The sequence below is a fragment of the Lipophrys pholis genome, assembly GCF_963383615.2.
Source record: "Lipophrys pholis genome assembly, chromosome: 3".
NCBI classification, from domain to species: Eukaryota; Metazoa; Chordata; class Actinopteri; order Blenniiformes; family Blenniidae; genus Lipophrys; species Lipophrys pholis.
The window spans coordinates 9518221-9532180 of record NC_137627.1 but is presented as its reverse complement, the minus strand read 5'-3'; the positions used below and the strand labels follow the sequence as shown (position 1 = coordinate 9532180).

Genomic DNA, 13960 nt, shown 5'->3' with positions numbered 1-13960 from the left:
TTAAAAAAAATATATATTTTTTTTTCTTGGAAAAGCATTTGATGTGTTTACATTTATACATTTCTTTTATATTGAGTTACATCGCGAAAAGGAACCATGTTAAATAGCTACTAAAGTTCACAGTGACTCAAGCCATCATTTGCGAGGAAGAGTTGTATGCAGTCGTTCCACTGTAGTGAGGTCAACACAGCGGTTTTTCAAATTAAATGTAATTAAAAGTAAAAATATGACATTTTCCTGACCCTTGATCTGACTTCAGCCACTATCCCTATAGGTGTGAATGTGTGTATTTCTCTGTCTCCGTGATGGAAGTGGTACAGAGGATGGACGGAAAATGAAAGATGTATGGTTTAACTTTTAACGTGTCCTATCTTGACCAGGGAGGCCTTTTACAGATTGCCTACTTATTATCAGGCTCTCAAATCATGATGTCTCTAAGTCTTTGAGCCCCGACTCTGACAACCACTAGGGATTCCCAACATACGGCTGCTGTCAGTGTAAATGGGTTCCATCCTATCGTCAATGATATGCATATTGGTTAGTGACAGCCCTCCTTACAGCCTCAAGCCCACGTTGCCAATCACATCAGTGTATGTAATGACTGACGTTATATCATCTCTCCGTCTATGGAAGCAGTATCTCAAGTGAAAACATCCCTCCTCGCTACGTGTGTATTTTATCTTATGTGTTGAAAGCGGTCACATGTTTTTATATTGACATTGTGTCCTAAGCATCCCATCCATCTCCATGTTCACTTAATGGCCGTGCAACCGGGAACCTGACAAGGATCCCACCGTCTGCTGTTACTGGAAAGAGAAATAAATAAAACCTGATCGACTGGCTCATTGATTACTTGTCAAATATCTCTCTTAACGTGACTGGTGCGAGAGGGACATCGGTTGCTAAATTGATGGGATGAGTTTATATCTTTGTGTGTGTGTGTGTGTGTGTGTAAGATCTTCTCATCAAGCAGTCTTCAGAGATAAAGACGTCCCCCGGCCAACACCGACCCTATCAATAGTACTTCCACAAATTGTCTGCACATTGTAATCTGTCTCCCATTCTGGATACTGAGTCCACAACCAGCTGTTAAAAAGCACTTTACTTCAGTGCAAGTCAGGCCCGCTCATTAATCTGTCACTTTACCCACTGCTTTCAGGTTTATTCATCTGACCTACCGCCTTCAAATGGCGGAACCACCGCTTTTCTTACGTCTACATTCAGACTGTTCTGTTCCGAGAGTAGTCATTTTGATCGGCCTCATGTTTCTACGCCTTAACACAGGGGTGTCAAACACATTTTGGTTCAGGGGCCGCATGCAGCCCAACTTCATCACGAGTGAGCTGGTTTGGTAAAATACTGCCTTTCTTAACCTTTCATATAAACTCTAAAGTGTTTCTTTGTTTTGGTGCAAGTTATTCATTATAGAAATGTTTGCATTTCCGTAAAGCCAAACAATTACTACTGTCAATGACTACAATCTCAACATGAAGAAAATTGTAATGTAACTTCTGGTGCGAAATACATAGAAATGTCTGCTGTAGCTGTTGCTTTGTGCATGTTTTTAAATATCCACCCTGACAGCGTGGCTTTGAGAGAAATACTAGCTTTCATGACAGCATCACAGAAATATATTTTTAAAAAAAATCTATATTTTCTTTAATTTCTACATTGTGCTTGGTGGTTTTGCCGGATTCGAGCTTCTTGTGGGCCTGTTTTGGACCCTGGGCCTCGTGTTTGACAACCCTGACATGACAGGTACTTCTGAGAGCGATCCAAATATCACAAGCAGTATTAGACTAGATCCACTAGAGGGCGGTGTTGTATAGAGCAATTTAAACGAGCAACCCAGCCGGACTTTCCCGACCATGTAGCTCAATTAAACGGGATAAAAAAGCACTGGTGCACCGCAGGATTACACCCCAAGGACTCGATTCCTATTATTACTATAATCTCCTTCTTAATTATTAATACATGTCGGAACGTTTGTTTTATATTTCATTTATTTGTTTTTATTTGTGAATCTAATTCATATAATTTTGCACTCCATTTATAAATTTACAAATGAAATACACTTAGAATTTCTTTCAGGCGCGTAACCATTTTAAGAGACTTGGAGATAATACAGTTTACTTTTTTCTATTATTTACTCTTCACGAAGATACTACTTTCTACTGCACATATAATTGGTATTTTGGCAAGAAAAGAGATGTTACAGTAACATAATTATATTTCCTGACACCATATAAAGGTTTATTTTTAAGAATAGCATTTGTGCTATAAAAAACAACGGATCCAATATTGTTATGCATTTTTCTACAATACAAATATCATGTACAAACCTAAACGACAGCAGATCTTATTTTCCAGTCAATGTATTATCTTTGGTTGTCTTCAACTTTAATACCTGTAACCAAATAAATTATTTCATTGAAGTTGATTTTACGTGTAATTGTGGAACAGCTTTGCATTGAGATGTCGCAGTTAAATTGTCGTCATCCACCTGCCTTCATTTCATTTTTTTATTTGTCTGCTATCAAAAATACAACACACACAAAAGTCATCTCCTTGCTATGTAAATCAAAGCATCAGACAGATTGAAACTGCTGTAATCTTACGTTGTCTGCCTAAATAATTCTATTTCCTTATCCTGACTGCGGATATTACCATCTCTTTGCGGAGGGATGATGGATTAATGTCTGCGGCAGAGCATTATTTTTTATTGCATTAGCTGCGTTTGATTGAGTCGATAATTCTCCACACAGGGGCAGCATGCACTGCATGGGCCATAGAAATGGGTGCGGGCCTCTTTGCACTGCACGCCGCTACAAAAATCAGGAAATAATTACATTATTAGGTGTGATTAATAGGTGGAATAAAATGTTAAAAAAAAAAAAAGCTCTGACTGAACATATGTTTCTTACATTTGTTTTGAATTTACCATGCGCTTATAACGTAGAGGCCGGCCAAGTGGAAACGGCAATATGTGGGCCTTATTATTATTATTATTAGTATTATTATTATTATTATTATTCGATTAATAACCACTACAATAGACCAATAAAAGATCCTTATTTTATCTTTTTAAATTTTTTTATTTGTTTTTACAACCGTGTTTGGTTGGACAAAGCAGTGATAAATATCCCTGTTGATCATTTGATTGATTACCTTGCTCAAAGGTCACACGGGCGCCGGTAATTTCCTTGCGCCCGAGGCTCCCTTTTCACTTTTAGTCTGTCTCCACAGCCCCCTGTGCGGATAGTGTTATGTTTTAACCCTTTAACAGCTGAACGTGCAACAGTGCGACAGTTGGATGGATCCACCGAAAGATGATTTTTTTTTTTTTTTCAATTAGTGTTTCACGCTTTAAACAACTCTGAGTTTTGAGTCGTTTTGAGTCGGATGGGGCGCGATGGATGAGACGGCCATCCGGTTTGTGCGTGCGTGGAACTGCAGGGGGTCTCGAACCCAATTAATTTCTAATAATTACAACCCACGGGGCTGTGGGGATGTGTGCGCAGCTCCTCTCTGCCCTGCCACCGGGTTCAGTGTATCATAATAAAATATGTATTGGGGAAAGTGCTTCAAGGAGGAGTGAAGAGGCGGACGAAGAGAAAAGTGAGTTATTGAGGTGAAAGAAAACTGTTTCCATTTAGGCTAATTGACCGCTGCAGAGCCTGAAGCTCTCTCTCTCTCTCTCTCTCTCTCTCTCTCTCTCTCTCTCTCTCTCTCTCTCTCTCTCTCTCTCTTATTTTTGCGCACGGCCGGCGCGCCACCTTCTTTGACCGTATAGGAGCAGCCCACTTAATAGCACCATTTATGTCGTTACAGTAGAGGTAGAGTGAAGTACAACAACCACAATAAAGTATCAGTATTAACCTCCCTTAACTTCGTCCTCCTAATGAGGATTAGAGATTCTCCAGTTTCATTTGCATTTTCAACCTATAGCTCTATCTTTAAAACAAAGTAGTAAATTAGAGAGTGCCTGTGAAAACACGTCCAGTGAAACACTTTTGAGGTGGTTTGACCCTTTTGCGTATAAATGTTGAAGGGTTATGGACATTCATTTTAAAACATTGCACTTAAATGAATATTTCCTTTCCACTGTGTATAAAGTTTCATCCCAAATGCGTAAAGTGCGCACGGAGTGAGTTTGTCAACTTTTAAACTCTGGAATTGGCCTTTTTAGGCCACCACACTTTGCTTAAAAAATTTTTTTTCTTTCTCGGGCCTAATGATGTCACGACTTCACTCCATTTCTCCACACTTTGGAATCGATAGCTTCAATTCACAGCCCATTACAGAGTTCATCTGCAGGGTCAGCATGATCTCCTGTGGATCTAATTAATTGCCAATTACTTTAATTATAAGCAATCTGCTTGAGGACGAATAGGATCCAACTTTATGATAGCAACATGCGTGGATATTGATGTGGGTATTGGATTTAGCATTTTTTTTTTTTCTGAGTAATTCATCAGTAAAACGAATAGAGACACATTTTGGATTTATGTCCGTTTGTTACGATCTTTTGCCTTGACGCATGAGCTCTTAAACGTCATTGTGATAGCGGAAGACATGCCAGTGATGGCATGCAGTTATAAATGTGGCACTTTTTTTTTTTCCAAAAACCCAAGAGTAAAACGGACTGAGATTATTTAAATTGATGGTGGAATAAAACACTTTTCCACCCTGATGGAGCCGCTCTCCTTCCAAGTTAAATCAAGTAAAAACATCCTTTTCGAGGCCATCAGCAGTTACGAAGTGTGGAAATTCACACACTGTGTAACAGAAACGTCTCAAACAGACATTAATACTGAGCACTTAACATATTAATAATTGTCAGCACAAAGAGGGAGAGAGCGAGGGGAGACGTGGGCACTCTCATATTAAAGCTGTCAGTCGGGTGCCCATGCAGGAGAGGGAGGGGGGACTTTTTTATTTTCTTTTTCTTTTTTTTTTTAATTCATTTCCATTGCTCAGTGTAATGGTCAAAACGCAATTAAAGAATATCAAATCTTTAATGGGCATACTCAGCATCGGCGATTTAAGTGAGCATTGATTCATGTGAATTCTTTTAAAGAGAAAAGGTGCGCAACCAGGACTGAGAATAAGGATCATTTTAATGAATGTTCTCAGCCGGAGTGCTGACTGCACTGCAAAAAAATATCCAACTGGCCAAGAGATTAGGTGCTCGAATGAAAAAGACAAAAAAAAAAAACCTAATTAAAACTTTTGTCAAATAGAAATTCATTCTAACACTTTGTTTGCGATTTGGAGTGAACTTGCTAAACGTTTGTTTTTGTAGTTTAATAGCTTAAACTTTGTGATTAATCAATTTCTGTCTTATTTTAAGACACAAGTGGTGAGTCATGTTTCAAAATCATCTGAGAACTAGTCCAGAAGTGCGCTGGAAACATCGCAATCACAAAGTTTCCTCATATAAATGAAGCCCCGGGTCAAATCTGAGCGCACACTCGACATTTTTTTGCAGTGCGTCTCGCTCTTGCTCTTGGTGAAAACTCGGATCCGATGCCAGATGTCCACGATTCACTCATCTTGACCAGATCAGGTTAATATCAAAAGTGATAAATCGTCCCAAACTTTTTCTGGCACTTGCTGCCGGCAGATCCCGGGCTGTGCGCATGTGCGAAGGTGTCCAGACTGACAATGCTGGAGAGATAGCGCGTTTGGATTGAGAAACCCAGAGAAAAGAGACAGAGAAAAAACAAAAAGGAGGAAAAAAGATTGAAGAAAAAATCCAAACAAACCCCACGCGGAGAGACTGGCACCATGAGGTCGAAAGGCAGGGCGCGGAAACTGGCCACGAGTAGGTGCAACATCCCTTTCTTTTTTTGCCTTTGAATCATGCATCTTATATACTTAAAGACTGTCGCTGTTATCACTGTGTCTATTAATAGTTTCTGTAACGAATGTATTTCCTAACGCAGTCCGGAATCCTCACTCTTTTCTTGCTGAGAACGAGCGATATGGCAACAAAAAAAAGAAAGAAAAATAACTCAGCGCGGTCGGAATCAGTGCGTAAAGTTAAAGTTGAGGGAGAGACGGGTGAACTTTCTGCAAAGCGTCCGCACCAGCATTGGAATCACTCGTTGCATGTAGTGGGCGCTGTAGTGTAACCAAGTGTTTTGCAAGTTAAAATCTCACGTCCCGAGTATCGGCAGTTGGGCTGCGATCGCCGAGCAGCGCTACTCCGGTCACTTCTGGAGAAACTTGGGGAGGAGAAAAAGAGTCTGAACGGAGAGAGATGATGGGGAAAAGGATTTAGACATGTATGGTAAATGTTTCAGTCAACTCTGATCTTGTTTTGAAGCTGTATGTGTGTGTGTGATGCGACTCATTCCGAGCTCTTCTTGGTGCGTAAATGTGTGGCGATTGTTACAGTATATGGCGCATTGAAAGGAAATAAAATTGATGTTTTAATTCGTTACATGCAAGCGTTTCATAGTGTACAGACTCCGAACTCCGTGCAAATCCAATATTGTCGGGTGCAACCTTTCTATCTGGAAAATACGATTAGTTTAGGGTGAAAATAACTTAGAACATTCACCGAGTTTATTAAATTAAGTCACAGCTTGTCATTAAATCGATTTAATTACTTGAACGAAATCAACTATATGCAGAAAGATGATTGATATGGCCATTCATGCATTGATCTGCTCCAATAAATTATAAAGGCTTATATTTTTTTTCCCTGAAGTTAATCAAGCTGCAGTTTTTACATCCCATATTTTCCTTTTTCTTTTTCCCTGGTGTTTTGTATTAATTACTTTGCTGTGTTAGAATCCATTTGAGTTTTGTTTGCAACACTGACTTGGAATTGTTGACTTTATAATTGTAAAAACACATAATTATTTTATGATTACTTGGAAAAAAAAAATCTTGGAAGAGGAAAATACTACCAAGTCAACGATGTAATAAATTAGGCCTGTAATAGTTATTTTAACAGATATATCAGGATGTATAAAATCCTGTCATCCTGTGTTAAAACTAAACTTGTCTTTAACTTGCAAGTAAAAAACAAACAAGAATTTAGTAATCGCATCATTGCTTTGAGGTTAATGAATACCAAGACCTTTATAAATTGCAAGGCTGCAATATATTTGAACTTGTGTTGTCATCATGTTGGATGTCTGCAAAACACACACACACACACACACACACACACACACACACACACACACACACACACACACACACACACACACACACACACACACACACACACACTGAATTTGTGTGTATACACAATATATATATATATATATATATATATATATATATATATATATATATTTTTCAAAATGGAAAAGAGATTTAGATTTTGTATCAGATATGGCGTGTGTGTGTGTGTGTGTGTGTGTGTGTGTGCGTGTGTGTGTGTGTGTGTGTGTGTGTGTGTGTGTTTGGGTGGGGGGTAGGTTTAGGGGGGTATTTTGGGCCCCTGGTATGAGCGGGCCCACCCTGGCCCCTAGCCAGGTCTGCACAGTGTCAACAGTGAATATTTAAATTCCCAGACCCCTCATAAGGGCTCTGCTGGTAAATGCGTTCAGTGTGTGCCTCCCTCCATGCAGAACAGTCATGTGATAAAAAAAAAAAAAAAAAAAAAAATGGTGTGTGTGTGTGGGGGGGGGAGTAACATGTAATAGTAATAGAGGAGGTGATGGAGAGGTGGTAAATGTAAGAGTGATTGATTGATGGAGGCTGACTGATTAGTCCGCACGTCCAGATGTAATGCGGTGTGCCACAAAAACTCCCAACCACGTACAGCCGAGGCCGCACCCCGCGGTGAATCGTTGGCCACAGAGATGGAAAATGGTGATCCAAACTAGGCTGGTGCATGCCTAATTAAAGGTCCACTTAGCATACTTGCGTCCCAATAAAAACTCTTTTTTTATTATTATAATGTGCTTAGAGTGCTTTGATAATTTGTTAGGTATAATTACAATGAGGATTAATCTCATAGGGACGCGCTAAGAGTATGCTTCTGAAAATCTGGGTAAATAAAAGCTTAAATGGAAAGTTCCACGAATAAAACATTCATATATGGCAGCTTAATAAATGGCAATGGAGCATTTAAATCCAGTTTGTGTCCTGAGGCGCACGCGCTGTTTGATAACCATTCACACATTTACCGCAATACTCTGTCACCCATCACTCATTCACCTTTATGCAGAGAGAGAGAGAGAGAGAGGGAGCGAGAGAGTGAGAGAGAGAGAAGGCCTCGCTCGCTCCCTCGCGCTCCTCTTGTCTCTCTGTCCGTCAGCGCCTCTGCTCTCCGGAGCTGAGAAGTACGTCGTCCTCCGCACATTGTGCAATGGGCCATGCATCTCGCGTTTGTCTGCCGGAGCTCATTAAAACGGTTAATAGATCGGCCCATTTAAAAGGTGAGAAGGAGCGGGCCGGCGCGAGGAACGTGAAATAGAGACCCCATTAAACGGCCCCTTGTTGAGAGCTGCGCTCTTTGCCTGCGCGCTGCTTGGTGCCAAAGCTCCACATACAAATGTCCTATATCTCCTTCAGTAATGGACTGGGTCAAGAATCATTGGGGCCCACAGCAGAAGTCACCCCACCCCCATTGTCTTGCTTGGTTAACCATTGCTTTCTTTTCTTTTCTTTGCCTTTTCCACAGATTAAATAAAAAGTACAAAGAAAACCAACATCGGTTTTCTTTCATAAATTGATAAATCTGAAGTTCTGAAAACCTACACATATTTCACTCAAAGAAGAAGCACAAGCAGCAGGAAAAAGGTTAAACCGCCACTGCACCACTGCCACTCTTCAATATGAAAAGTACCATGGAAATAATTTAATTTATATTTATTTTTTCATCTTCAGTCTTTTTTGAAAGACGGTGGATGTGACTGCTTCGTTTTCCACTTACAACCTTAATATGAAATCGGACTTGTCCCTGAGATTACATTTTTGTCTTCAACGTCTGCTTCTTTAGTATATAGATATAATATAAACCTGCACATGGATGCAAAACAGGAATAGCACTGCTTTGGTTGAGACCTCTCTTGAATTTGGTTGTGACGGAAAATTCATCTGCAGCAAAAAACTAGCCACGTCTATTGTGCAAGTTGCAATGCTGAATAGACACTTAATTATCACAGCATGTGATATGTAATGTAACATTCTTAATGTGAAAAACTTTCAAAAAAACAAGCGGAACTGAGGACGTAGTCGGTCTGGTCCCACAGCTCCTGTTCAAATCACATGGGGGCACATTTTAGGGGCACATTCGGGTGACCCGTCAGATTCCGCAGCCTGAAGTCAAAGAAAAGATGATCACCGTTTAAGGAATGACGTATTATAAATACACCAAGCCACGTTACTAACATCTCAAAAAGTTTTATTCATTAAGGCTTTGAACATGACAAACTTCAGGCATGTTTGAGCTTGCCTTAGGTGAAAGGTCGTGTGTAAATAGGTGAAAAAGAGTTTTCTCAATACCTTCTACTAGGGCCAACATTCCAGATCATAATTGGAGATGTGTAACAATTATGGGATCACTCTGCTGCCAACTAAACAAGCTGCTGAACTAAGAAAGCTCCTGAATGTGTGTCACATGTCCTTACACACACGGATGCCTCCTTTTGGATGTGTTTTCGGGATTGTTGGTGAGTTAGGAAGAGTTGTTTTCTGTCTGTCTCCATCTATACTACATGTTAAGACTGGAGAAGGGTCTTGCACACACATACGCACGCACGCACGCAAGCACACACACACACACACACACACACACACACACACACACACACACACACACACACACACACACACTGATGGAAATATTTATTTTTCAAGCTCTCTAATGTTATTGTGTCATCAAGGAATGTGTTTTAGGGTTCTGAATGCAAAGCGTGTGATGTTAGTGCTTTGCTCATGAACTGTTATCACCTACTTTATCCTGTCCTTAAGTAACCAGGGAGCTTCCAGGCCCTGATGATGGGTCCCGTCTCTGGCCCTGGCGGTGACCCTGCCCCAAGCCATCTCCCCCATGTCTCGTCCACACTTTCTAAGACCATCACGTAGAGGAACGCCATAAAGTGCAATGTTTGTATGTTAAAGGTAGTGTGTGTAGAGTGGTATTGTTGTGCGATGGGAGGGGGCGGGGTTGTTGTTTGGTGCAACAGCCCAGACTGGGCAGTGTGGGAACACGAGAGGATGGATGGAGGCGGAGGAGGGTGTGCAGCAACATGTCAAGCCTGGGAACCGCAGTGTGTTTACCACAGGGAAACTGTACCAATACAGAACAATGAGTGAGCCTTACCCCCTTCTAAATAATAAAAAAAAAAAAAAAAAAAAAAAAGGCATTTCTGCTTTCTTCTTTCCCTTAAAGGTCATGGAGCTAGAGATAGGGAGTCCACACAAAGGCCTCCAGTCTGTCGGCAGTCTGGTCTGGCCCAGTACGGTGCCAAGGCTGAGGTCATTATCAACAGAGCAGTCCCAAGCTAAGCATATTTTTCTAGATTGTGTGTGTGTGTGTGTGTGTGTGTGTGTGTGTGTGTGTGTGTGTGTGTGTGTGTGTGTGTGTGTGTGTGTGTGTGTGTGTGTGTGTGTGTGTGTGTGTGTGTGTGTGTGTGTGTGTGTGTGTGTGTGTGTGTGTGTGTGTGTGTGTAAGGGAGGTGAGCATGCGAATGTGCTTATTTGGTCGGACCGAGTGTGTACGTGCGGCCTGCAGTGCGTACGTACAAAACAAAGGCGCGCTGCACCATGTAAAGCGTAGTTGTCAAATGCGAGACGTGCCGCTATTTTCTCATCTGAAATTGGCCGGCGATGAATGGCATTTTGCTGAGTTGAAAAGTTTACCCAGACATCAAACTGATTTGTGTGTCGTTCTGATGTCTGAGGAGATATAACGTCAACAGATTGCTGATGGTGCAGTCCAACCCGGGCTATTAATGAGGCGTTTTGAAGTTATCGGCCCGCTGGCATGCTTTGAGGAGTGATGTCTGTTAGCTAATTAAAGTAACTCAATCATTTTATACACTCCAATCAATTACCTGGAGCAGGTGGTAGAAACAGGGCCCGACACTCTGGCCTCATGTCTCACAGCAGATAAGTACTCCAAGTCACTTTACTACATTGTTGAATGCTTTTATAGGAAGGAAAGTAAACACCTGATTTGTTATGACTTGTGCAGATATATATATCTGGCAGACCTTACTGTAAACTGTTGTTTTTCATCTTACATATGCAATTTTTAAAATCATATCAACAGTCTTTTGCCTTTGGTTTCAATAACTTTTTTGTGTTTTATCCGGTAACGCCAAATGAGTGGATTTATTAGGTTATCTTTGTGTTTTAATGGACTACGTAGCTCACCAAAACCAAAAGGGATAATCAACCTAATTTAACTGCATTTAAACCAGATCAAAGATGGAGATTCAACGGGGCCTGACGTAGTGGGGCCCGGTGTCATTCATGATTGAAGTCCTCAGAGCTGTACTTGCTAAATGATATTTTGACATGTTTCTCAGATATAGCTGTAGTGGAGGTACAATCCAACCCTCTGGTGGAGAGAGGGACATTTCTGTGGCTCTCTGGGACCATCTTTGTACCGGCAGGTGTGCTGAAGTGCCGCCAGCTTATGGACGTTGAATCTTACTGGTTGACATGATAGAAAGACCAGTGCTTACACACTGGAGGGAGAATATAGCCGCAAACAGGAATTACACAACAATCGTGTGGGAATGTGGCGATAACAGCATGTTCCAGCACTTCTCGGGGATCTCCCTGGGTGGAGCAGGTTGGTCCAATGAAGAGAGTGAGCCAGGGAGGGTTCCATAGAAGGAGAGCCATTTCTGATTAGCAGGGACGCAATAGGGCGCGGGGCATTGTGTGTGTGTGTGTGTGTGTGTGTGTGTGTGTGTGTGTGTGTGTGTGTGTGTGTGTGTGTGTGTGTGTGTGTGTGTGTGTGTGTGTGTGTGTGTGTGTGTGTGTGTGTGTGTGTGTGTGTGTGTGTGTGTGTGGGAGGGGGCGGGGGTCAGCAGAAGGCAGATGTTGTCAGGTGTGCGTGTTTATGTGTTTGTGTGCAATGTGTATGTGATTCCTGAACACATTTTGTCCCTGCCAAAATAAGCCCCCGCCACCCTCCTCCCTGAAGCTCATTAAGCAGTAACCTCTCACCCCTGCAGGACGGGAGAGATGAGGGGAGGAGATGTGATCAAAGCCAAGGCCTTCCTGATGAAGTTTGTACTTCACCACATTCTACCCGACTGGATTTGACAGTAACTGCTTGAGAAAGAGTTAGGGTTATTTGAGATAACACATAGAAAAAAAAAAAATAATGACATACAGATTAATCAACTTAAGAACCTACCAACGTCACCCATTTAATAATCTGATACAGTGCCATGCACTTTCTCTGAAATTTAGACTCTCAAGCACATATTGCTTGGGATATATTGTCATGTTTCCCAGGCACAGGTTTGGGTGTTCACCTTTTATCACGAGAGACGCACGCATCATCAGTGTTCACCTTACTGTTCCACTCCTAGTTCCCTGCCTGAGAAAAGGAAACACAGTGTCCCTGCCTCAGATCTATCCTAATGACTTCTCCTCTGTGTAAGTCAGTGTCTGTACAAGCTGTGCACTTGACGTGTGTGTGTGTGTGTGTGTGTGTGTGTGTGTGTGTGTGTGTGTGTGTGTGTGTGTGTGTGTGTGTGTGTGTGTGTGTGTGTGTGTGTGTGTGTGTGTGTGTGTGTGTGTGTGTGTGTGTGTGTGTGTGTGTGTGTGTGTGTGTGTGTGTGTGTTGGTGGTCAGCCAGGGTCGCAGCAGAGGAAAGAATGCGGCCGTAGAAAAGAATGCGGGGCTGATTAGTGCTGCTTACCTGTAAGTGAACTGGACGTGCCGGCGTGTGATGAGACCGAGGAAACAAGGGAACAATAGGACAGTAGAGATTCCTTTCCACACCGCATTCCAGCGATCCTGCAGCCGGGGCCCCCCGCCTCGAGCTTTGATGAACCCTTCTCACAACTTCCTGGGATTGTCGCTCCTCCGCAAACACAAAAACATGAAGCGGCCCGGTGAGCGGGGCCAGCGAAGAGAGAGCGCGGCCCTCCTCAGGATGTCCTGTTTTGATTAGCGTTAGCATCCTTAAAGCACCGTAGGAATATTATTCTAACACGGAGAAGAGCTTAGCGGTGACACATCCACTTCTTTCTACTCTGCGACCCCCAGGGTCAGATACACTGCAGAGAGCCAAGAATCAAAGAGGTGCTCCTCACTCGGTGATATGAATGAGGAAATCATGAGAGGAAAACAAGGCGATAAAATGATAGGGAGAGGTTTCAGGGTCTGTCAACAGGTGCCAAAGACTGTCAGGCCGGTGCTTTTCAGCATTTTTCCGATAAATACTTGATCATGAGAAGTATTATGTCAATTGTATATTAGTCAATAAAGTCATTCTGCCTCTGTGAAAATCATTTGGTGGATTGTTGAAACCAATATTGATCAACTGTGTATTTAAAATGATAATATATTCCAAGTTTAAACAATTAAGATGTTTTGCTTTCTACAGTTTGATCATGTTGATCACTTTTAATTCGTTATGTACAAAATGTAGTTTAGCTAAGTTTCATTTTCAAATCATTTAATCACTCGTGCTCGATAAATAAATCCTAATTTCCATTCGCAGAAATATTTTGTTTGGAGTCAGTGTTTTAATTCAGCATTTTGCGATACGATTTTTGTGCACATCATCCTCTTTCAGCAGCCCCAACTACATTTCTTTCTGTCTCCTGTGGAATCAGGGAGCAGTGAAGCATTGCAGCATGGTCTGTTGTTTTTCTGGTGCTTGAGGGCTTTAGTTTGACAGGAGGGCACCACTTTGTTCACCTCAGTGTCCAGAGGCGACCCCTCGGGACCTCAAGGCTTGGACGTCTCTGTCAGGGCTGTGGCAAGGCAGGGGCAGTGGGGGGGCCGCCGGCTCACT

At 41.9% G+C, this 13960-nt stretch overlaps 1 protein-coding gene across 8 annotated transcripts in view; it reads left to right on the top strand.

The window, feature by feature from the left end:
• The first annotated feature begins 5658 nt into the window (after positions 1-5658).
• The window catches only part of mecom (MDS1 and EVI1 complex locus), a 137416-nt gene continuing 129114 nt past the window's right edge, over positions 5659-13960 (top strand). For all 8 annotated transcript variants that reach the window (XM_080459320.1, XM_080459318.1, XM_080459315.1 and 5 more), the window contains exon 1: positions 5659-5827. In XM_080459320.1, the coding sequence (XP_080315446.1) occupies positions 5791-5827 (37 nt within the window). In that variant the 5' untranslated portion in view covers positions 5659-5790. The remainder of the gene's footprint in view (positions 5828-13960) is intronic.